The 22,254-nt window shown below is 40.6% G+C and overlaps 1 protein-coding gene across 7 annotated transcripts in view; it reads right to left on the reverse strand.

Annotated features, from left to right (window-relative positions):
- Positions 1-22,254, reverse strand: part of Mpdz (multiple PDZ domain crumbs cell polarity complex component) — a 150,200-nt gene that overhangs the window by 13,059 nt on the left and 114,887 nt on the right. For all 7 annotated transcript variants that reach the window (XM_021199922.1, XM_021199920.1, XM_021199919.1 and 4 more), the window contains 12 exons: positions 21,225-21,387; positions 19,292-19,488; positions 18,152-18,243; positions 17,855-17,945; positions 15,232-15,312; positions 8,377-8,469; positions 8,205-8,279; positions 6,412-6,577; positions 4,469-4,614; positions 3,745-3,828; positions 3,403-3,596; positions 1,189-1,336 (listed from right to left, as the gene is read on the reverse strand). In XM_021199922.1, the coding sequence (XP_021055581.1) occupies positions 1,189-1,336; positions 3,403-3,596; positions 3,745-3,828; positions 4,469-4,614; positions 6,412-6,577; positions 8,205-8,279; positions 8,377-8,469; positions 15,232-15,312; positions 17,855-17,945; positions 18,152-18,243; positions 19,292-19,488; positions 21,225-21,387 (1,530 nt within the window). The remainder of the gene's footprint in view (positions 1-1,188; positions 1,337-3,402; positions 3,597-3,744; positions 3,829-4,468; positions 4,615-6,411; positions 6,578-8,204; positions 8,280-8,376; positions 8,470-15,231; positions 15,313-17,854; positions 17,946-18,151; positions 18,244-19,291; positions 19,489-21,224; positions 21,388-22,254) is intronic.

The raw sequence follows: 22,254 nt of genomic DNA on the forward strand, positions 1-22,254 counted from the left end.
TCACAGGACAGGGAAACTCCACCTCCCACGAGTGGTGTCCTGTGAGTATCTGCAGGTCACAGGTTATTTTCAGAGGAAGACGACTCTACCTTCCCAAAGGGAATGGTTCTTCATGGTGAGCTTTCTTCTGAGGAAACCTACTTCATGGTATAAAATGCACTAAAGAACGAAGTCTGTTTCTCACCATGGAGGTTGCAACCCCTTTGGGGGTCAAATGCCCCTTTCACAGGGGTCTCACATCAATTATTCTGCATAGCAGATATTTACATCATGACTTATAACAGTAGAAAAATTACAATTATTAAGTAGCAACAAAAATAATTTTATGGTTGTGGATCACCCCAACATGAAGGATTGTTTTAAAGTGTCACAGAATTAGGGACGTTAAAAACCTAGTATAAGTGATGCCAGGTGGTAGCCTTTAACTGTCAGAGTAATTCCTAGTGTTGGTACCCTGGGTGAGTGTATATTAAGCTCCATTCAGTGCTGAGAAAAATCCACTGGAGGATAGTTTTCCTCCAACTTTAAAATAGAATAATGATGCTGAGTTAGATGGCAACTGGGCTACAGACACCCTGTGTGAAGCAGAGGGAAATTCTGCCACTTAGGGTCACAAGACAAAATACCAATTGTGCTATCTCTAGAAAGGTGTCATGAAGCAGTTGAAAAGGAAAGGTCAGAAAGAAAACATTGCCTCCTGTGATGCTGTGGGGACCCTGAGGGGCTTCCTAATGTCTCAGATGACAGACTACAAAGTTGTAAGAATAAATACAGAAAGTAATGTGAAAGAACACATGTTAAGACTTTTGTGGTCAGAGCTGGGCGTGGTGGCACACGCCTTTAATCCCAGCACTCGGGAGGCAGAGGCAGATGGATTTCTGAGTTCGAGGCCAGCCTGGTCTACAAAGTGAGTTCCAGGACAGCCAAGACTATACAGAGAAACCCTGTCTCAGAAAACCAAAAAAAAAAAAAAAAAAAAAAAAAGACTTTTGTCGTGGGAATATGTACTTTAAAGGTTTACTGTCACTTCAGGTACTCATGCTGTGAATTCTGCTAAGCAAATTTATAACAATATAATAAATGGTCATAAATTTACTGTTCAGATATGGATGGTGCCACACTTTTGTTTTATCTGAGCTAACTACTAATACATAATTACTATACAAAATTATGCTATTTGGTTTTTACCTTTAGCAGGGCAGCGACTGCCTCCTGGGTGGCATTTCGGACATCTTCTCCATTCACCATTAAAATCTGGTCCCCTTGCATCAGTCTCCCGTCAGCATCTGCAATACCTCCTTTGACAATATCTGATACAAATACTCCAGTGTCATTTCTGCAAGCAACAGTGGATTTCAGCATTAAGTCTCGTTCTCAGCTGCAATATAATGCTTATTTCATCAAAAGCTAATTATTCTAAGTGAAAATTGTGTCTATTTTTAAGAGGTTTTACAGTTTTGTGCAATACTGAGGCAGCTTTAACAGCATGAGAAATAACAGTAAATTTTATTTTAAAAGTATTTCATAGAGAGAAAGTATTTTTCCTGGGCATATCTAGTCCTCCTCTGTTATGTGCTCTTCATAAGTAAGTACCACAATTCTTATCTTATGGGCTACACATCTAGAAGATGGTTTAAAAAAAAAATGGAGGATCAAGGTGTCAGTGGCTGGGTCCTGAATATAAGGCTTTCCTACACCACATTGAAGTTTTCTATGGACACTGTCCGGTAGTCATATGATCATTCTGAGATTATCATTAACATTATTGAAAATAAATGAGAGATATATACCAGAGACTGAAAATGTTACTTACAACTTAACCACCATTACTACGATGTGGTCATCATAGTTAACTTTTACATACAATAGATTTTTCCAAAACAAACATTAATCTTATTCTCATTGTTTCACAAAACTGCAAACAAACACCTGGGATTTTTCATTAAGATACAAATGTAAGTATAAATAGTATTGTACAGTAAAATCTGAATTGCACAAGAGGACTTCAAACATTGCATGCAATTACAAAATGACTCCTTTTAACCATGGATTTTCTCCTTTTTAAATAAAGTGTTAGGATTAGTTGGTCTCTTTGGATGCTGTCCAGGAAAATGGTTAGGGCTTATTACCAGAAATTTATGTAGTGCTCTGGTGATCCCACAGGCCACAGCAACCTTACTGAAGTGATTTTGCAAGAATAAGACTATAGTGCTGTATTCCAAAACAGCTTATTTCCCCAGACATATTTCCACTGAGATTCAATAGCTCACACACTTTCTCTGTGCATTAAAAATAAAGTTGTCTTCATTTTTTTCTGCAAAATATAAACTGGTAAGTATGTCCTTTTAATGCCAAAACGTAAGTGTGGCTGTGGAACAGGCTATCATGAATCACAGATGAGGCCTCAGTGCAAGGCTGCTTTTTAGCCTATGATGTGTGAGGAGTAAAGACAGCTGATGGCAGCTCAGGGCCACTGCACACTACGCAGACCCTGCTTCTGACTCATTTGCTTAAGTATTCGATAGATTCTAATCCTGACTGTCTTATAACACACAAGGAAAAAATGTTTATGGAATTCACTACTGGCTAGTATGACTTCTATAAACATTAGTCAATATAAATTACATATCAATATTCTTTAGACACTATATATGTTTCAATAATATGATAGTCACTCATCTGCCCCCAAGCCCTGCTTTATGCTTTCTGTCTTCTGCTGGTGGCACATGATTCATAGGACAACCCTTGTCCCTAGGCTGTCTACCCTTGCATGTCTATAACAGAACAACTATCACTGATCACATTATGCCTTATGTTAGACACATCTTTTCTTGAACCTTCTCAGCCTTCCACTTTCTTAAATAGGGAACTCAGTTGCTCCCTTCACTTCTTTAGCTCCCCATGTGCCTTGTTCACTCTCAATAAAATCATTTGTTGTAAGAATTAGAGATTCATTCATCAGAGGAAGACATTTTAAAAACAACATATTTAATTCTTAAATATGTATTGTTATTTTGCATGCACGTGAATGCCGCTTGTGTGTAAGTAAGTGAGAAAAGGGTGTATATCCCCTGGAGTTATAGTTACAGACAGTTGTAAGACACCCAGTAAAGATGCTGGAAAATGAACCCAGGTCCTGCGGAAGAGCAACAAATGCTCTAAAGCACTGAGCCACGTCTTCGGCCTTTAAGGATGAACTTTTCTAGGTTAAGAATTATTTCCTATCTAATTGATCCTCAAGATATAACACAGCAGATACTTCATACCTTTTCTTGAAGACTATACAACCCTGTAACGCACTGACTTACGTGGTCTACAATGGCAAAACATAAACTATTGATACCTTCAATTAAGGTGACATTCAGTTTCAAAAGCACCCTGAGTTTGTTCTCTCCAACACACCTTTTGCCAACAATACTCAACCCAAGGCCTTTGCCAGGCCTCTTCTGCAGCTCGATGGTGAAGGTACCACAGACGTCCTCCTCTTTGTATGGGGCCTCATCTCGGTAGAGCGTCAGCCGTACTCTTTGAGGAGTCTGCCTCAGGACATTGATTGCTTCATCATGTGTAGCCTTTCGCAAGTCAATCCCATTTACCTGAGCAGAAACAGGTTGCCATGATGAGGAGCTAGGTGAGATGAGAGAAGGGATGGAGGAGAGAGGAAGAAGGAAGAGGGCGAAGGAAGAAAAGCTCACCACCCTTGGCCTGTGCTTCTCATACTATGTTAAAAAGCAGCCTTTGTACCTCTAAAATCTGGTCTCCAGCCCACAGTCTTCCATCTTTACATGCTGCGCCCTCTTCATAAACTTCATGGATAATAATAGCACCCTAGGGCCCAAACATAACATACAGCAGTGTTATCCTTTCTCCCTAGGAATGCTGAGAAGAAAGAACAAAAGACACTGTACTTTGATAAACAACTAAAAGGACATACTTGCTGGGTCTGTATGTGAGCCACACACCACATAATGTCAGAAAATACCTAAGGATATGATTTCTTTAAAAGGCTAAAAGAAGCATATACTTTTTTCTAGGGATAAAGAAATCTGAACATAAAACTCATAAGGTTTCTAAAGTATCCATGAATATAACAGAGATATAGCAACCTTCCTATCTATAAGCAAAAAGAATTTTAAAGTATTTTGACATGTAAAAAATTTGTATATCAAGTATTTCATACTCTTCTCAATATGGGGCTGAGATAACCTGGGAGTAAATAAAGAAGGAGTTAAACCAAGCCAAGCACCAGTGCAGTGATACAAACTCTGATATCTTATGCACAACAGAGTCCATTTAAAGTCAGTCTTGGCTTAGTCAAAGTCATAATCCTAAGTTTTGGTTACCAATGATGTATTTTTTTCTGAGCTGTCACATCAGACTTAATAAAGGAAACATAAATCTCCTCCTCATGGTCTCTTGGGGCACCTGAGGGCTCCTGTGGTGGGGCTTCTCTGAGTAAGATACTTACCAGCAGTGTGTCTGACCCCCCAACAATACTCAGTCCCAGGCCTGTTTGGCCTTTGGAAATCTCAATTGTTGTCTCACAGCCAGGGATGATGGGGCAGGTGGCAGGGTCAGAAGCAAAGACTGCTGGTGTGGAGGACCTGCTTGTACCTAGAAGTGAGTTCAGAACCAGTGAGCCACAAATAAAAAAATGTTTAGAACACAATCATGTCAAATTCAGCACACAAGATGCCTCTGAGGATGTAGAAAGAGATAAAGGAAAGATAACTTCAAATCTGTCTTTAGTATTTTAGCTCTTTTGTATTTAAAATAATCAAAGTAGTATTGACTAATTCATCATCATTAAACTAAGGGCTAGGCATGCAATTACTTGTTTATTTTTTGTTATTTTGAACTTTTTAAGTTTCTTAAGGTTAAAAAGGACAGATTATGAAGGAAAACAAACTAGAGTTAGGTTGAGCCTCTTGTTTGAATTTAGTAGTCTATACTTCACCAAAAACAAATATGCTCTTTGGAAGAGGCATTCACCACACTGAAGACAGGCTGGCACGCAGACTCCTGAGTGCACTCAAAGGCACTAAGCCCATCATGAATTCTGGTCATGGCCCTACATCGTGGTTTGAGAGTTCTTATTTTCTTTTTCTTTGTTTCCTCAGGAGTCTCCTCCTCTAGTGTAACTGATACTGAGCATTATAAATACATGGAAAAATATTCACTTTATTCATTTCTACTCTTTCTCCTTGAGTCTCACTTGATACTTTTATACTTCTGACATCTAATATTGCTACATACCTTTCTGAATTGGGGAGATAAGAAACAGTGTGAAGAAAATAAAAAGAACAGTCCCATGACTCGTCTTCTGGGTACACACACAACACGTGTTTTATGGCCCAGGAAGAAGTAGGTTTCGGAGCACTACTGCCAGTGTGTGCTGTGGACAAGCTGCTCTCTTTCCAGGAAGTCAGAAACAGACTATGCTCTTGCTCCAGAAACGGGAAAAGCAGGTGCATGATACTTTCATTTATGCTAAGTTTTCATTGAGAATTTCATATTTTATGCACAATGCTATTTAGTATCAAACATTAAGTGAGAAAGTCTTCATTAAAGTCTTAATGGTTACTTCAATGAGTCTCAGCCCTTCTAAACATAGGATTACAGACATACTTTAAGACTTTTTGAATAAGTGTATTATGAATGCTTTCAGCCCATTTTTCTTTAACAAACTCTCAAACAAATGAAATATTTCAGAAAGACTATCTCCTTACTTTTCCACCTCCTATAGGAAAGGCAATCTTTAAATTATTTCTAACTGATGCTTTAGAGAATTTGGAGTTATTTATTTTTATCCATGAGTATTCTTTTCCTAAAAAGTAAGTCAAGTAATAATCTTATCCGTATATTAAACTGTCATTTAGTGATAAAAGAAAGTCTTGCCCCTTACATCTAATGTGAGCTTTCTGAATCCTCTGAACCCAACCTGGATCGATCATATACACAGCATAGCCAGCAGTTTAAGCTTTGTTGAACAGCAGGCAGTACTGGTCATAGTTGTGAAACAGATCATTGTGTACAACTTCATCCAACACAAACTGAAGCTGAGAGCTGCTTTCCCATTCCAACAGCAGGAGTTACAAAATGGCACAGCTGATTTCGTACTTGGATGCCTGGAATTGCACATACCCTCAGCACAACCTTGAGAGCAAAGACCACTTCCTTGGTTAGAGGAAGAAGAGTCTAAGGCAGGGGTCTGCAGTGGCTTCCTAAGGTATTATAGTTGGGTAACTTATCCATGCAGGACCACAATTTACTCTGTTGTGCCCTCCTTTAACCAAAGATTCTGACTTAATGCTGTTCAAGCAATGATCTGTGATCAGGCCTGCTCTGAAGGAAAACACTGTATTGGGGTTGCCATATGTATGTATAGGACTCTCAGGGGACAGTCCTTACTTGGGATGGGTTCCAGGTCTGGAGCTAGGACTGCAGGAGTCTGGGAGCTGTCTTTCCTTTCTCCACTGACTGTTACAGCTGAAGAAGGAACAGCCGGACAACCTGGATTCTCAGCTCGAACAGTCAATTTTACAGTTGCCTTTGCCGTCTTCAGAAGGCTGATGAACTGGCCAGATATCGATATGAAGGAAAAGAAAATGAGTAAACACACAAATAAAAGTCACCAGGATGGCTAGAATCTCTTTTGCTATTTCTGTGTGTATGCATGTTTGTCTGCACAGGTACATACGTGTAGGTATGTGGAGGCCATAGAGTCTCTTGTAGGCATTCACTGATCAGGCTGGCTAGATGTCAAATGAATCCCAAAGGATTTCTGGTTTCTGCTTCCTCATCCCAGGATTATAAAAGCCAGAATGCCAGCTATTTATTTACTTCTTCTTCTCCCACTCCTCCTTTTATCAACATAGGATCTAACTATCCAACTCGGGCTCTTTGTTTGAGTTTAGATTTATTTATTTACTTATTTATTATTTGTGTGTGTGCGCACACATGTGCGCGTGCATGCCACATGTATGTATGTGCCTGTGGACTCCAGAAGAGAGTGTCAGAACTGTAGGAGCTAGAATTGCAGGCAGTTGTGAGCTGCCTAACATGGGTGCTGGGAACAGACCTTTGGATAGCTAGAAGCACTCTTTTCCACTGAATCCCGACTATAGCCCAGCTGATTGAGATTCCTAGGTAATTTATTGGCTGAGCTAGCTCCACAAACCTAATGTTTCTGGGCTCTAACTCTTTTGTCTTCAAGAAGAAAAGAGACAGATGATTTCCCTGTGGTTCCTAGAGAGGGCAAGAAAGAAATGCTTCCTCTAGTCCTTCAACTGTCCAATTAGATTACAGCTGTGGTCAGTTTCTATTCTCCTCCTACACTACCTTTGTCAAGATTCTTTTTTGTTAGTAAAATGGGGAGTGGCTTTCAACGAGTTACATTTCTAATCACTCTTGCCCATTTTCCTGAATCCCTCCAACCCTTGATGAAATAGTAAGCATTTTGCCCATTTTCTGATTCTGCCAGGGATCTGATGCAGCTTCCACAAGGCTTTCTCAGCAGATAGGAGCACACTGATAAGCACATGTCAAAAGCAGGGGGGTAAACTCAGCAACAGAAAAGTCAAGGCAAACTCGAAGTAAAGCCAAATTTACAGGTAAAGGATTCAAGCTGTACAGTCTTTACAATGGAAACATTGTAAAATAGCTTTAAGTTTCTTGCTGATCAATGTAGAGATGAACTGTCCATAGTAGGGGGCATGGGGAGAATATCACATCACAAGGAAAATAAAGCTTTTCCTTTGGTGCTTATATACAATAACATCATTGAGACTATAGATTCAAGAAGCTGGTCAACACTAAAAGATGTCAGACATGCAATGGCTGCATATTCAAATTTATTTAATAGCAACATGATAAGAGCTACTAAGGGTAAACATTCATGAGAAAATATGCCCATATAGTCAACAAGAACTCAACTACTCTTCAGTGGTTCCAGGTTTCTCAAAAGAAACCTAAAGTAACATTTATCAGAAGTAACAATGAAGACTGAATAATTTATCAGGTAAAATCATAACATCACTTTGATTAGAAAATAGAAAACAAAATTTGGGTGACCTGAAGGAAATAAACCCTATTTAAAACAAGAATCTACTTTGCAAATCTACCCAGTCTTAATTCCCATGCCCATACTTGAGCCAGGCCAAAAGACAGGCTGGCAGTGCCACTGCCTTTATTGCAGAACATACCTTTTCAACAGGACACCCAGCAACAACTTCGTCATCTACAGCCAAGATGTGATCTCCAGGTTTGAGCCTTCCATCCTAAGGGGAAATGTGCAAGAGTTGAGTAACTGTTTCAGAGTCATTCCCATCCCTCCCTCCCAGCTCTTCTCAGCAGGGAGAACGTTAGGAGCCTCACCTTGGCTGCTCCCCCGTGCTCACTTAGGCTCTTTATCATGACTCCGTTGACTGTGTCTTCCTCACAGATAGCAATGCCTAAACCTCCTTGATCCTAGACGAGCAAAGGAAGATCAGTCAGGAAGCTTGAACTGGTTTAATGTAGCTAAGATGAGCCAGCACAGCATCAACCCAAGGGCTACAGAAGCCATAGCAGGACCAGTTCATGCTGCAGGATCATAAAGGTGTGCAGAAAGAACTATCAATGAGAATTACAAGTGAGACACTAGTGAACAAGCTATGGTTAGTATCAGAAAGTGAAAGCCTTTCTAAAATTCAAAAGAAATTTTTTTTTTTTGCTTGGGATTTCTTCTATGTAAAAATCACATGAATGTGACATCAATTTCTGACAATTGTAAAATCTGTTACTTGCTATAATGTATACTTACTTTTCTAAAGTAAAATGTACTAAAAATAATTTTCTGATCAAAGTTTTTTGATTAATTAAATTAGCATTACAGAAAGCCACCGAGGTTGTAGATTATATGCACAACAAGTTTATTTTATATTTGTATTCCTCTTTTTAAAATAGTAGAAAAAAAGTAATTGGACAGTCAATTTAACGGAACTAGAAATGGCCTGTTGTTAGACGCCCACTTCCACCTCAAGCTATGAACAGGGAGGGGACAGTGGAACATACAGGAACACATCAGTGACATGACCTCAGGTAGGAAGAGACCAGCAATGAAGAGTGGAGCAGTGATGGCAACATTTCATAGTTACTACACAGCAGATGTCATAACGAGCAGACGTTCCATTACTATTGGAAAATTCTGGAGAGTGAAGGGAGAAAGGACTTGGGATGAGCCATCAGTGTGAGAAGGCTCTTGGCTTTTCCGTCTGTTTGGTTTTTACTTTTGGCTGTTTGTCTTTGCTTCCCTGTATTAGGTCCCAGGCCATCTTCAGAGAGGGAGGCAAGCACAGGCTTTGCAGGATGCACCACTTATCATTTTTTTCATAAAGATCTCCACAAAGGAAACTTCCAAGGATATGTTCTACAGGCCATTCAGAGCCTCATGAGTTTAAAAATGTTATGAAAACAATTATAGGAAATTGCATTGTGACAAGTGCTTTACATATATTATTTCACTTAACCCTCAGAATAGTTTCTCCACTATAAATGTGCAATTTCTCCCTTACATATAAAGAATGTGAACCTAAAGAACTTAGTGACTTCATGTTCATAGTTAAAATCCTGAAAATAATGATCATTTGCCTCTTTGTCTAGCTTATTTTAAAATATTCTTAAATCTTTTAAAATTTTAGAATTTAATTTTAGAATTTAATTTTAAATTCCCCTTAGACAGTTCAGAAAAAGGATGCATTCCATGTCCCTGATGTTTTACTTTACCATAAAACTGCCATGTAAATGGAAGTTTCTGTGGACAATGCACTGAAATTCTCCAAGGTCATGGATTTTCAACAGATAACAACATCAGAAAGGGAAGACCAAATAATAAACATCTAAGAATAAATCAGCAGAAGGATAAAAGGAAAAACAAAGCTTTCAGACTTAGGATGAAGGAATCTTGCTCTGGGTCTCTTCGACCTCAACAGTAACTGACTTGGGTGGCCTCAGGTTCAGAAGGCAGAAGTTAATATGCTTAGCAATTCATCCGAGACCTCTCCGGATGTCAAATGGCGTCTTGTGGACAAAGCAGGCTTCTGTCTACCTCACTATGAAACATCAAGCAAAGGAACACTGTCTTACCTGTTTGACAATGAAAGTTTTTGAGAAGTTTCTTGTTGAGCTATTCCCATGTTTGCATTACTTTTATCCACTGCTCAGAACCTTGGATAAAGGTAGTGGATAAAGGTAATGCAACCATGTATGGAGTAAGTCAACATGGTGTCCCTAGGCAGGAAGAACGAACACTAGTGTCAGCAATGAGATATTTTATTTTTTTCTAAAAACTGTATTAATACATAATCATTAGCATGTACTCCCCCCCCGTGTGTGTGTGTGTGTGTGTGTGTGTGTGTGTGTGTGTGTGTGTGTGTGTGCATACTGGGTACTAGATACACTATGTTTGTATGTTTATATCACTATAACTACCCAGTGAGCACTATTTTAAATCCTTATTTTAGAGAGTATTATAGTTAAGTTTTTCTGTTGCTGAGATAAAATATCAACCACAAGCAACTTAGGGAGGAAAGGGTTTATGTCATCTTATGATTCCAGGGAACAGCCCATGTTCAAGGGAAAGCAGGGCTTGGAGCTCAAGGTAAGGACCAGGGCCTAAAGCAGGGACCATGGAAGAACAATCCGTAATGGCTTGCTTTTCATTGCTTGCTCAGCCTCTTCCTTACCAAGTAAGGAAAACCTGTTCGGAATGGCATTATCTACTGTGGGCTGGGGTCTCCCACATCAACTGTTAAACAAGAAAATGCACCAAAGGTATGACCACAGGCTAGTCTGTTGGAGGAAGTCCTTCAACTGAAGTTCTCTCTTCAAAGGAGATTCTAATTTATGTCAAATTGACAAATACCACCAGCACAATTGACCACTTGTTAACTTGACACACAAACACACCACTATTAAACCACACATTTCTTTTTTATTTCCAAGATCTCTTGTAATTTCACAATATTAAACACTCTATAAGTTTAAAACCCCTACAACCTTTAAAACTTAGAAAGTCTAAGGTCCCACTCATCTCCCTTGCAACCTCCCTCCCAAAAGAAAATAAAAAAGCATACAAAACAAAGTAAACAAGACAAGCACAGAAAACATAGTGCCATGGAAGCTGAAGTATGTCACTTGGAGTGCATGACATGAAACACACAAAGAATACAAAGTTAAAAGGAACGTCCAAGGTCTCTTTAAATATTTAAAGTCTCTTAACTGGGGCTCCAGGAAAGTAAAAAACAACTTTCATTCTTTGTTACTCCAAGAGGGAAGACTCAAGGCACAGAAACAGTTAAATCAAAGTGTAACCAAACCTCAACACTGCAAACAGGTCAGGGGCCGACACCTTGACCTCATTCAGAGCCTTTTGGACTTCAAAAGCCCTACCTTTCTAGCTTTGCTGTCCATCACACATGCAACTCATCTCCTCTACTCAGCCCACTCCACTCCATTCCACACCTCCTACTCTTTGGTAGTTATCCCATAGTCCCGGTAATTCCCATATCCTGGGATTCCCATATCCTGGCATTTCCACTGCAGTTAAGGCTGTTTGTTCAGTACTGGCCTTGCCTGGTGGCAAGCTTCAGCTCCTCTCCATAAATCCTTCAATCCAGGAATGTCCACAATTGAGGCTTCAATGCCAAAAGAGCCTATTCTGTTCTGTTGTGTCCTCAGGGACTCTGCCTCAGCTTCTCTCCATGGCCCCTTTAATGCTGAGAGCTACACTGCAACTGAGGACACACTTTTTTTTTTTAATTTTTTTTATTTTTTTATTTTTTTTGAGATAGGGTTTCTTTGTGTAGCCCTGGCTGTCCTCGAACTCAGAAATTCGCCTGCCTCTGCCTCCCAAGTGCTGGGATTAAAGGCTTGTGCCACCACTGCCCGGCTGAGGACACACTTTCAACAGTGGCCATTAGAGCCTACGATGCCAAGCCTCAGATTTTCTCCATAACCTCTTTGTTCTTAAGCATCTCCACTGAAGCTAAGACTACACCTTCAGCAATGGCCATTCTGGCCTCTCTCAATGCCAAGCCTTGGCTGCTATTCATGACCATTTCAATCCTGTAGACCTTAGGCCATGGAAAAAAAGAGTGACATATGGGTGAGTATCACATACTACCAAGTTTGTCTCACAGCTGCTGATGTACCCTTGGCCGCCACTGGCCACCTCACACATTGAAGAGAAATGAAATTTAAGGCCTAGGATTCATGTAACTTATGTCCAGAGAATTGTTTTGTGAGCTTAGAAGCCTGAGGCTGGGAATTTAAGGTTCAAATAATGTAAGACATAGAGGGTTCCTATGATGTAAACTTAAGGTTAAAAATTGCCCAGGCTGCCTTGAAACTAGAATCAATTAGCCACAAAGATATAAGAGAAAGGAATGCAGGAACTGGTCTGAGCTATCTTGGCTGACTCAACAGCCACCTAGCAGAGTGGTGCCTTCCCCCTGCTCGTTAAGACTCAGTTTGAAGTTATACATTACCCAGATGTACTGGGTCAACCCTGATAGCCCTGGCCCCTGGAATTTCCTGCTGCCCTAAGCCCACATGTACTATACTGCTGACTTGTAACTGCGCCAATTCTCCCCAACCCCCCGACCCATACCCCATAAAAACTCCTAGCTTTCGGGTCTCGTGGTCCGTGCCTCTGCCTCCTGTGTGAGGTACACAGCGGCCTGGAGCTCCTTCATTAAACTGTCTCATGCTTTTGCATCAAGAAGGTCTGTCTATTGTGTTTCTTTGGGACACCCCGACTGCCGTGACCTGAGGACCTGAGGGGTTCCCCGAGAGGGGGTCCTACAACATCTGCTGATGTCCCTGAGAACATACTTTCCCAAGGATTTCTCCAGATTTTCAAATCCAAAACTCCACAACACTACAATCCTCTTAAAAAAACCAATTTGGTCAGATTCATCACAGCGACATCCCATATTCCTAATATTAATATTGATTATAAATTTGACAGGATCTAGAATCACCTTGGAGATAAGCCTCAAGACATTCCTCTTAGACATTACCTAGATGAGGCTAGCCACCATGCATACCTGTTAGGTGTGTGTGTGTGTGTGTGTGTGTGTGTGTGTGTGGTTAATAGACGTGGAAATAACCACCTTAAGTAGGTGGCACCGTTCCACAGGTGTTCTTGGCTGAATGAAAAGGAGAAACGAAACTGAGCACTAACAGTCATTTCGCTCTGCTTCCTAACTACAGATGCAATGTGGCCATGTATTTCCTCAAACTCCTGCTGCCATGATTCGCCTGTGATGACAGACTGTTATTGATTATTAGCCAAAATCAACCCATTTTTTTCCTTAAGTTGCTTTTGTCAGGATAATGAATACAAACGCCATGAGCGGATGTAGGAATCTGCCCTAGGTAACCGTGTGGCTAGGCAGGGTAAGTCCAGGGCTCTGCTCCAGGTTGTCTGCCTGTCCTTCAGTCTGTGCTCTCGGCTGCGGTAGTGCTTCCTGCCTCTCAACTATCATGCTCATTTTCTATCATTCTCTGGCACTTGTGTATTCCAGTATACACTAAGCATGAGGAAATCTATTTGAATTGCTATAAAAAGGCATGAGGGTCATTTACCATATTTTCAACTTTTCTCCAGGTAAACATAAAGTAAACAAATTAATATAAACTGAAAAAAATAATTCATACCAAATTTTTAGCATACATTTTAGTGCTTCCTAGCTAACTATAATTAGGGTATAGGTAGATAATTGCATTATTAAACAGTGTCTTTGGCATTTACAAATTTAAAACAAACTAAGGTCTGAAATTTGGACAGAAGCAGAGGACATAATCACTCTGACATGGCAACAGGAGGAATTCTAATTAAAATATATGGACAGTTTTGGCAGGAAGGAAAAGCTTTTAATGACTTCTGTTCTGTTTGCTCTGTCTAAAGCAAAATAGTTCAAAGTAAAACCTTTTTTCTACCCATGATAAGACCTCATAGCAGCCATGGCTGCCTGTATAAGACCAAGCATTCCTGCATGGGTGGTGGTGGCAACTCATCAAGTGTGATGGCTTAAGAATGTTGTCCCTGGTAGGTCAACTATGCTCCATTGCATTGTCTCACACCCAGGAGTATACATACAGCACAAATTGGGAGAGGGAGACCAACACAGGGAGTTGGGAGTGCCTGGAGGGTGGCCGGAGGCCCTCAGAGAATTGGGGGGGGGGGGAAGAGTTTTGATACACAGTGTACACAAATGACGTTCTCAAAAATGTAATAAAATACATTAAAAAGGCTGAGGCAGCCCATCTTTGTACAGGTCTGTTTTTTAGAGAGAGAGAGAGAGAGAGAGAGAGAGAGAGAGAGAGAGAGAGAAACTAAATCAATATAGTCATGGTATTTATCCAATAGTCTGGCTGTGTACTAGGAATTACGATATTATATAATTCATTTAATCTTTATTATTGACTAAGACTTTATTATTGAGGAAATTAATGCACTCAAGCTCCTTTCTGATGGAGCTCAGGCTCTGCCCAGACAGAATGACCCAGGCTCAGAGGACCAGGCCTAGGTGCCTCATGGCTGGAGGCAATGGGCCACTCCAACCATCCACGTTAGCAGCCTCACCTGCAAGCAGCCTTCTGCCTTCTCCCACTTCCTTCCCTGCCTGTGCCTGAGCTCTTCCCTGATTTGTTCAGACCCCCCCATGCCCACTTGCTTCTCAGTATGAGCTGTAGAAGGTGAAAACGCTCCTTTTCAGCAGCAGTATTTGAACCTGAAAGTCAGGCCTCAGTGAGCAGGAGCCTAACAAATGAACGTCTAGTTATTTCAGTTCTATAAACAGCAGTGATCTTTTACTTGTTCCTTCATTTTAGAATCTACTGACCAGCACCTCAGCAAACGAATCAAAGAGAGATGACACATTTCATAGCTTTGAATAACCCTAAAATCAGGAAAAGGCAGATCACTGTAAAGGGATGATTAGCTCAGGAGTCCTCAGGCATTACTGTGCAGTACAACCAAGGTGGCTTATGAAAGCAGACTTCCAGGCCCCTGCCTAGAGCCCCTCATTCACAGGAAGCTCGGGGTGGGTCCCAGCACCCACATTTCTAAGGAGACCCCAGATGGTGCAGATGCCGCTCTCTGGAGACTCTGTTCCAGGGAGCCAGTGAACAGTACCAGAGTGGGAGAGTACTTAATCATTTAACGCCCAGTCGAAGCAGATGTACCTTAGGAAGCTCCAGCTGGTATACATCTGTAAGTGAGCTGAGAGCCACAGCTGAAGCAGACGTAGTACTACATGGTTCCACCTGACAAAGAAAAGCATCCAAAAGGTGACTGCTAGCAAGTTTTGCTTCAAATATAAGAGCCACTTATTCAGAATGATTTCATGTCATATATTACTTGCAATTTAATATCTGATCAGAGTTATGTGTGTTTTATATTAAAATCCTCGGGAGGAGTGACTGGACAGCCGTCGTGTTTAGAGCATCACACACTCAGGTGGTTGGATGTTTGCCTGGGTTTCCTCCATAATGAACTGTGAGGAGCCTGCGCTGACTGAAGAGGCGCCATGCAGAATTCTTCCCCCCTAAGTTAGGATGGGTATTCAGAAACTATTGAATGCTTTCCATAAAAGTTATTAAATCATAGCATTTGAGGGGCAAAGTTGGTGCAATATGAAAATACAAGTTTGCCATCTACAACTCACCCAAACTTATATCCCACGAGGAAACAGCTTGACACAGGCTATAATTTCTTTCTCTGTCTTGTATGTAAATAAGCCCTCTGCTCAAACAATCACTGAAGGAAGAATGAATTCTGCCCTCATCTTCTGGCACTGATAACCCCATGGCTCCTTTAATTTTCAGCTCTTCTGTCTGCTATCTTCTTTTATTGTTCTTAGACACAAATTCAAAGTTCAATCAAAATTATCTACCACCAAATCCTAACTCTTTGTCTTCCTTGAGCTGTTGTCCTTCCCTCTTCATGGTCTGGTGCCTTCCTGCCATCATGTGGCTGCAGACCCAGCAGCCTCTCTCACTACTTTCTGGGCCCTCTCGGCAGCACTCAGGCCGTGGGATATACTTTGCCACCTTGCTCCCCTTTACTGCTGTTCAAGGGTCTACTGGTTCTTGTCGTCTGATGTTTTTCATTTTTACCTTCCTCCTTAACACACTCATACTGCATGGGCAGCCCTTTGCTCTCTTCTCTGCTAATGTTCTCTGTAAGGCCAACAAATGCAATTTGCTCTATGGGAAGTTGCCTCTAAACTCCACGCCACCTGTCTGAATATATACTTTAGCAGGCTTCCTAACCTGCAGCTTGCTTGGTGATAGAATCAGGACAAGCTGCAGACCCAGTATAAGCACACGCAGTTCTCAGGCTTGCAATACGCCAGTTCCCAAAAGGCAGCCTGCAGCAGGCAGTGCAATGTTCCTGAAAACACCAGCCCTTCCTTTGTAGTTTAGTTCATAGAGAAAGGCATGTGGAAGAGAAACACTTCCTTGTATTTTAATCACCACTCCTTACCCAAATCATCAAATTATTCTAGAAATGCTTGTTGAATAAATACTTTCCAACTCTTTTGCTCAATATGTACATTCGTGTCGGCATGAATATTCCTGGATTGGGTCTAAAACCTCTGATGTGACATTTCCTTCTTCCCTCGCGCGATGTATGGGTTCTTGTCTTTTTCCCTAAACTGTTTCTGTACTTCCTCGAACTTAATTTCCCTGCCCTGAAATGACTAAAAGTAAAGTTTTGAAAACCTAATTAAAATTCATTTATGTAGATGGCACTAAGTCTTCCTGTTCACAGAGAAGTATTAAAGAAACCAGGAAACAATCACACAGGCTTGCTTACTCAATGGAAGGGAAGTGTATGGCTGTTTTATGTTTGGAAAAATGGGAGTAGATGTTGTTAACTGCCTGGTAATTTGTATTATCTGCCGTGCCAGGTCATACCTTCATCCCCAGACTATTATGTTTACCCTAAGTTCTTCCTCCCTAGATCTTGATCTTGACAACAGAATCCATCCTCAGGGTAGATGTCACATGTACTTTTTAGCCTGGTGGCCTGTAAACTATCTTAGTCTGAGGCCACACCAGATCCTAGATCCTTAGCCTGTATACCCATGTTAATGATAGAGGTCACACGTATTTTGCAAAAGAGTTTTGATGTAGTTCTGCTTTAAGTTTAATTGTGCACATGGGATTGAGGTAACTGTTACCAGAGAACCTTTTTCCAAGCTTAAATATGTCTAAAATAAACTAGCTGGGACCAGGCTTCAGAAGTTTGAACCAATCCATGCTGAGTTTCCTTCTTGCTTCTTCTGGCTCATTTCTCTGCCAGCAGTGAGCATGTAGGAACATCCACAGAGTTAAACCAGAATTTCCATCATGATGTAAACTGCCAGGGTTGGCCTTCACAGTGATTCCCAAGCCTGAGCCTGTCTCTACTCTCACTGACTCTTTCTTGCCTCTCTGCACTCCTTCCCCAATCCCGTTCCTTAATACTGTTTGCAGTTTCAGGTTCAGGTGTTGCTGGGATGTGTGCTGCTCCTTACCCCACGAATTCGGGCCACAGTACTTTTGTCCCCTAAGCGTCTACCATATTTTTCACATGTAACATCTCCATAGTCTCTTTCCAGAGCAGAACAGACCACTCTGTATTGCATATAGGCTCTTCAGGTGGTCTTTGCAAAAGTGGTATGCTCATTCACATAAGTGCAATCTGGTGGTAACAATTTGAATATCAAGATTATAGCTTATCTTTGAATCCCTATATATTTAATAACTTAACGAGATATATTATTCAAATATTCCCCAAGAAATAAAATTTTACAGCTACCTCCTTATTCTGAGGACTTTCTGTGGTGGAAGACAGAGAGTCTGTTGCATTTCCAGGACATACAGCCATCTGGTTCACTGCATCTGCATTTCTAAAAAAATGCATTCATCTGTCATATTTTGATATTATTCCCATCCTCTTACTTGAAGAATCATAAAGATTATTAGAAACAAATTCTCTAACCCCCAAGTTATAGATCCCAGAATGGACATATATCAAATGTCTTCTTTGCATTGAAAATAATTGAGGTGAAATGTTTATCAAGTATTTGGTAAACCAAATAGGGAAAATGCTCACCTGATAAAAATTATTTTTACTTTAGATGGAGCACATTTAATAATTGATGAAGCATTCTGATGACTTCTGCCATACAATATTTGGCCATTGATCTATAAGGAATAAGTATCATTAGTTGAACCTAAAATTCTTCATTTCATTAGTTTTGTCTCTTTGTCTAGCTAATAAAAAGTGAATTGCTCTCTGTATTATACTATACACAGTTTTCCTCTCCAGAACACAACCTAGTACTTGGACATGAATACAGAAGATCTTATGCTTAAAGCTAACATTAACCGACATGCATGAATTCTGATATCCCTGGACAGTGTGTAGAAACACCATTTTGACCCAATAAAGAGAGAAGACAGTCAACTTCCTGACAGATAAAGGTTCTGTGGTTTGCAAAGAACATCTGGATAAGCCTTGGTCTTAAGAAGCATGTCCTGGGAAACAGGGTACCAAAAGGCATTCCTGTCAGGCTCAGGGCCTGGCAGCAGACTCTCTGTGAGCAGAGCAGCACCCTACAGAAAAGCAGCTGTGAGCCCAGGTGTCCAGTCACCAAGCCACTGAGACCAGAGCTAGTCTAGGCAGCAGAGGTATCGCAACACATGGAAGAGCTCGAAGGCAGTTTGAAGTTAAGCTGATTCTGCCTCAGGAGGCAAGGGAAGGCAAACGAAGTCGGACCCCTCTAAAGGGTGGTCATTAGATCTACCTGTTTGGCAGGCTGAGGTACTGTTTGCGTTAGACTTGGCCTCACCTCACCTGACCCCCAATACGTATTTCATTAGGGGTTTGACCTCCACAATGGCCAGTGGGTCAGCATTATTACTTGGGAATGCTTGGTCATTTGACATTTAAAACATTCCTAACAGAAATAAAGCACACACAAAAATGCTTTTGAAGTGTGATTTTTATTTCTATCTTGGGACAAAAACTGTTACTGGAGCCACAGAGTTATGGTCTTTAATGTGAGTTAATGGGACAACAACTATGTTGTAGAGATTTGGTGTAGAGCCAAATTTGCTGCACTGCATCAGTTTTATTAGGCAACAGATGGTTTTCTTAGTCACTATACAAAGTCTGGGTGACTTTCTGGAAACTGAGGTTTCACTATCTGATGTAGCAATAGCATAATCAAGACTGACTACTATCACCTACCTCTAGAAGCTCGTCGGCAATCTGTAGTCGGCCATCTCTCCCTGCTGCTCCAGTGGGATCAATCCCCACTATAAACACACTCATTCTGGTTCGGTCTTTGTTCCCAGCAAGACTTAGACCCAAGCCGCTATGACCTTTCTCCAGCTCAATCATATGGAGCTGGCCTGTCAGACTTCCATAACGCTCTTGGATATTTTCTACACATAACAACAAATGCATTTATAGTTAATTCACAGACAAATGTTTTAATATACAAGATTATTTAGATTTATCTTAGGGGATATAATAATTTCTTTGGCAGCTAAATGTTAGACTTGCTGCCTGGACATCCGGACTGTTTCCACAGAAAAACCAAACACCTAGGGGTTTTGTTGTATTGATGGTAAACACAGTATAATGTGAGACTATTAACCAGTTAATCTTGGCAGCACTAGGTCCAAGAGAAGTGACTTAAATTTAAAATCTCCCAAGACTATGATTAAACTGGAAAAATCAACTGACCACTTAGAGAAGAGAACGGAGCTAAAATACTTAGAATTCTTTACTTCACTGGCCAGTGGAAGCTTCTTCCACAGAGGCAAATCTACAGTACACATCACATCATGATGGACAGGTACCCAGAGAGAAGAGAGTGGTCTTGCTTGGTGTACAGAGCCATTAGGCCAGAACAAGTTAATATACCCGTCCCAGCCTTAAGCAGTATGCCCTGACTACGTGATCTCCTGATCAACAGTTTGTCTACTTGCTTTAATCTGAGAGATAAGGCCACATGTAGGTGCTCAAAGCAAAAGCCCAGATCAACAAGCCATCTTAGAAGTGGAGCCCTGATGAGCAAGTCAGTCATCCCACATGAATAGTTCTTATTTTTTAAACCATTATGTTTTACGGTAACCTAATTTAAAAAAAACAAACAACTGCCTGTAACATTTGGATAATTTTGGTTTGGGGATCACATCTGACAAATCATCCCTTAGAAAACTACTATAGGGCTAAGGACCTGCACTTACGCTCACTCTTTCCTACATCATTTAAATAGACATCTCTGGACCCCTTCTGGGATGAAGCGGGTTAACTTTAATGTTCTATGCTTTCTCAAGTATGTGCAGTGTAAACTTCTTAAAGTGAACAATTAAGTTATTAAAATAAAACCTTTTGAGTGCTGAAGAAATGGCTCAGTGTTAATAGTATTCTTTGTTCTTGCAAACAACCCATGTTCAGTTCCCAGCACCCATAGAGTGATTCACAACCACCTATAACTCTAGTTCCAGAGGGTCTGAGGCCTTCCTAGTATTACCCAGGGCTCCAGGCACACATGTGGTGAACACACGCACATGCAGGCAAAACATTCATCCACATGAAATCAAACACATAAATCTAAAACATTTTTATAATTAAACTTTTTAATATGCTGAAACATTCATGACTTTTGGCTCAATTTAAAGCATGGAGCACTGTGTCAGCATTCCTCAGGCATTACCTAATACAATATTAGAAACCTAAGAGAACTGTATTTAAAACTTGAGACAGATGCCCAAGAGTTGATCTTAATAATTATAATCATGTTCTAGTACCCAAAATACCAGAACTTCCGGGCATAATACCAATAACCATCAGATAATACAAGGAAAAGTCTAAAGCTTGTAAAGGGCCAGGTTGTTCAAGAGAGCTGATCCTGTACCGGACTCTGAGATGATGTCTTGACTGCTATAATTTTCATATGAGAAGTAAGAGGGCTTTACGAGAAACATGGATTTAAAGTAAAGGAGGAAGGTGATGTCATGCCTCGGGAATGCACACTGTATTCAAGGAAAACAAACAGTAGTCCTCCCGCCTACAAGTGTAGCATATATCACTAGAGTCGAGTCATACAGAACAAACCCAGAGCTATTTCAACACTTCTTATAATTAAAGGCATCATACTGAGACAACTTACTCCAGCTGTAACCAAACTCATCCTCTTTGTCCTCATCTTCTGAGACTGCGGTTGCAGATGGCTGTGCACAATCACTACCCATTTCTGAGAACACTGAAGGAGAAGAGGGAGAAACATTGCACAATGCAGGCTTCTCTGTCTCGGATTCTGACTGGCTGGGTGCCTGTGGGGACAAAAGGAATTCAGTGGGCATGTGCAATATCATGAAAACTTTAAGGAAAACAAGTAAGAATATAATTCCAAAACCAAAGGCCAGCTCTAAAATGTTCTCCAAATAATAGAAAGCTTGCATGTGCATATAAGAAGCGTTAGATAGGATGTGGGAGTCAAGATAACTCATTAATGCGTTATTTGCTAATCTAAACAAATGAACAATTCAATTTGAAAGCTTCAATGACCTAAAAGAGAAAAATATTCAAATTTCCCTACTGGAGAAAAAAAAAATGTAAGGATTTGTGCAGATCTTATAGGTCATTCAAGTCTGTCAAGGAAAAAAAAAATAGGATGCAAATTAAGAAAGAACTATCACTTAAAAGGTGTTAGTGAGGGCCACTGATATGGCTAAGTAGGTAAAGACCCCTGAGCAAAGCCAAGGGCCTGAGTTCAATACCTAGGATGGCAGAGAAGAAGGAAAGAACTGATGTCTACAAGCTGACTTATGATCTCAGACCATACATGTGCATGTCCATATACCAACACACACAAAATAAATGAATATAATACTAATAACAACAAAACCTGGAAGCAAGGATATATATGAACACTCCTTTTTTGTGGACCTGGGGACTGCACCCGGGATCCTGAACATAGTAGGTGGTCTATAGAGTCACAGCTCCAGCCCCACATTAACACTTTTTTGTTGCTACTTGAATCCTTTTCTCTGAACAACTCTGAACAAATCCACAGAAGTAGCACTACCCATGCAGGTGGCTCTCACGGGACAGCCTGCTTGTTAACACGGAGAACAGACGCGGTTCTGGGTTCTGTCAGGTGATGGTTTAAAACCAACTCCAACTTTTTTTTTTTTTTT

Source organism: Mus pahari, chromosome 6, assembly GCF_900095145.1.
Source record: "Mus pahari chromosome 6, PAHARI_EIJ_v1.1, whole genome shotgun sequence".
NCBI classification, from domain to species: Eukaryota; Metazoa; Chordata; class Mammalia; order Rodentia; family Muridae; genus Mus; species Mus pahari.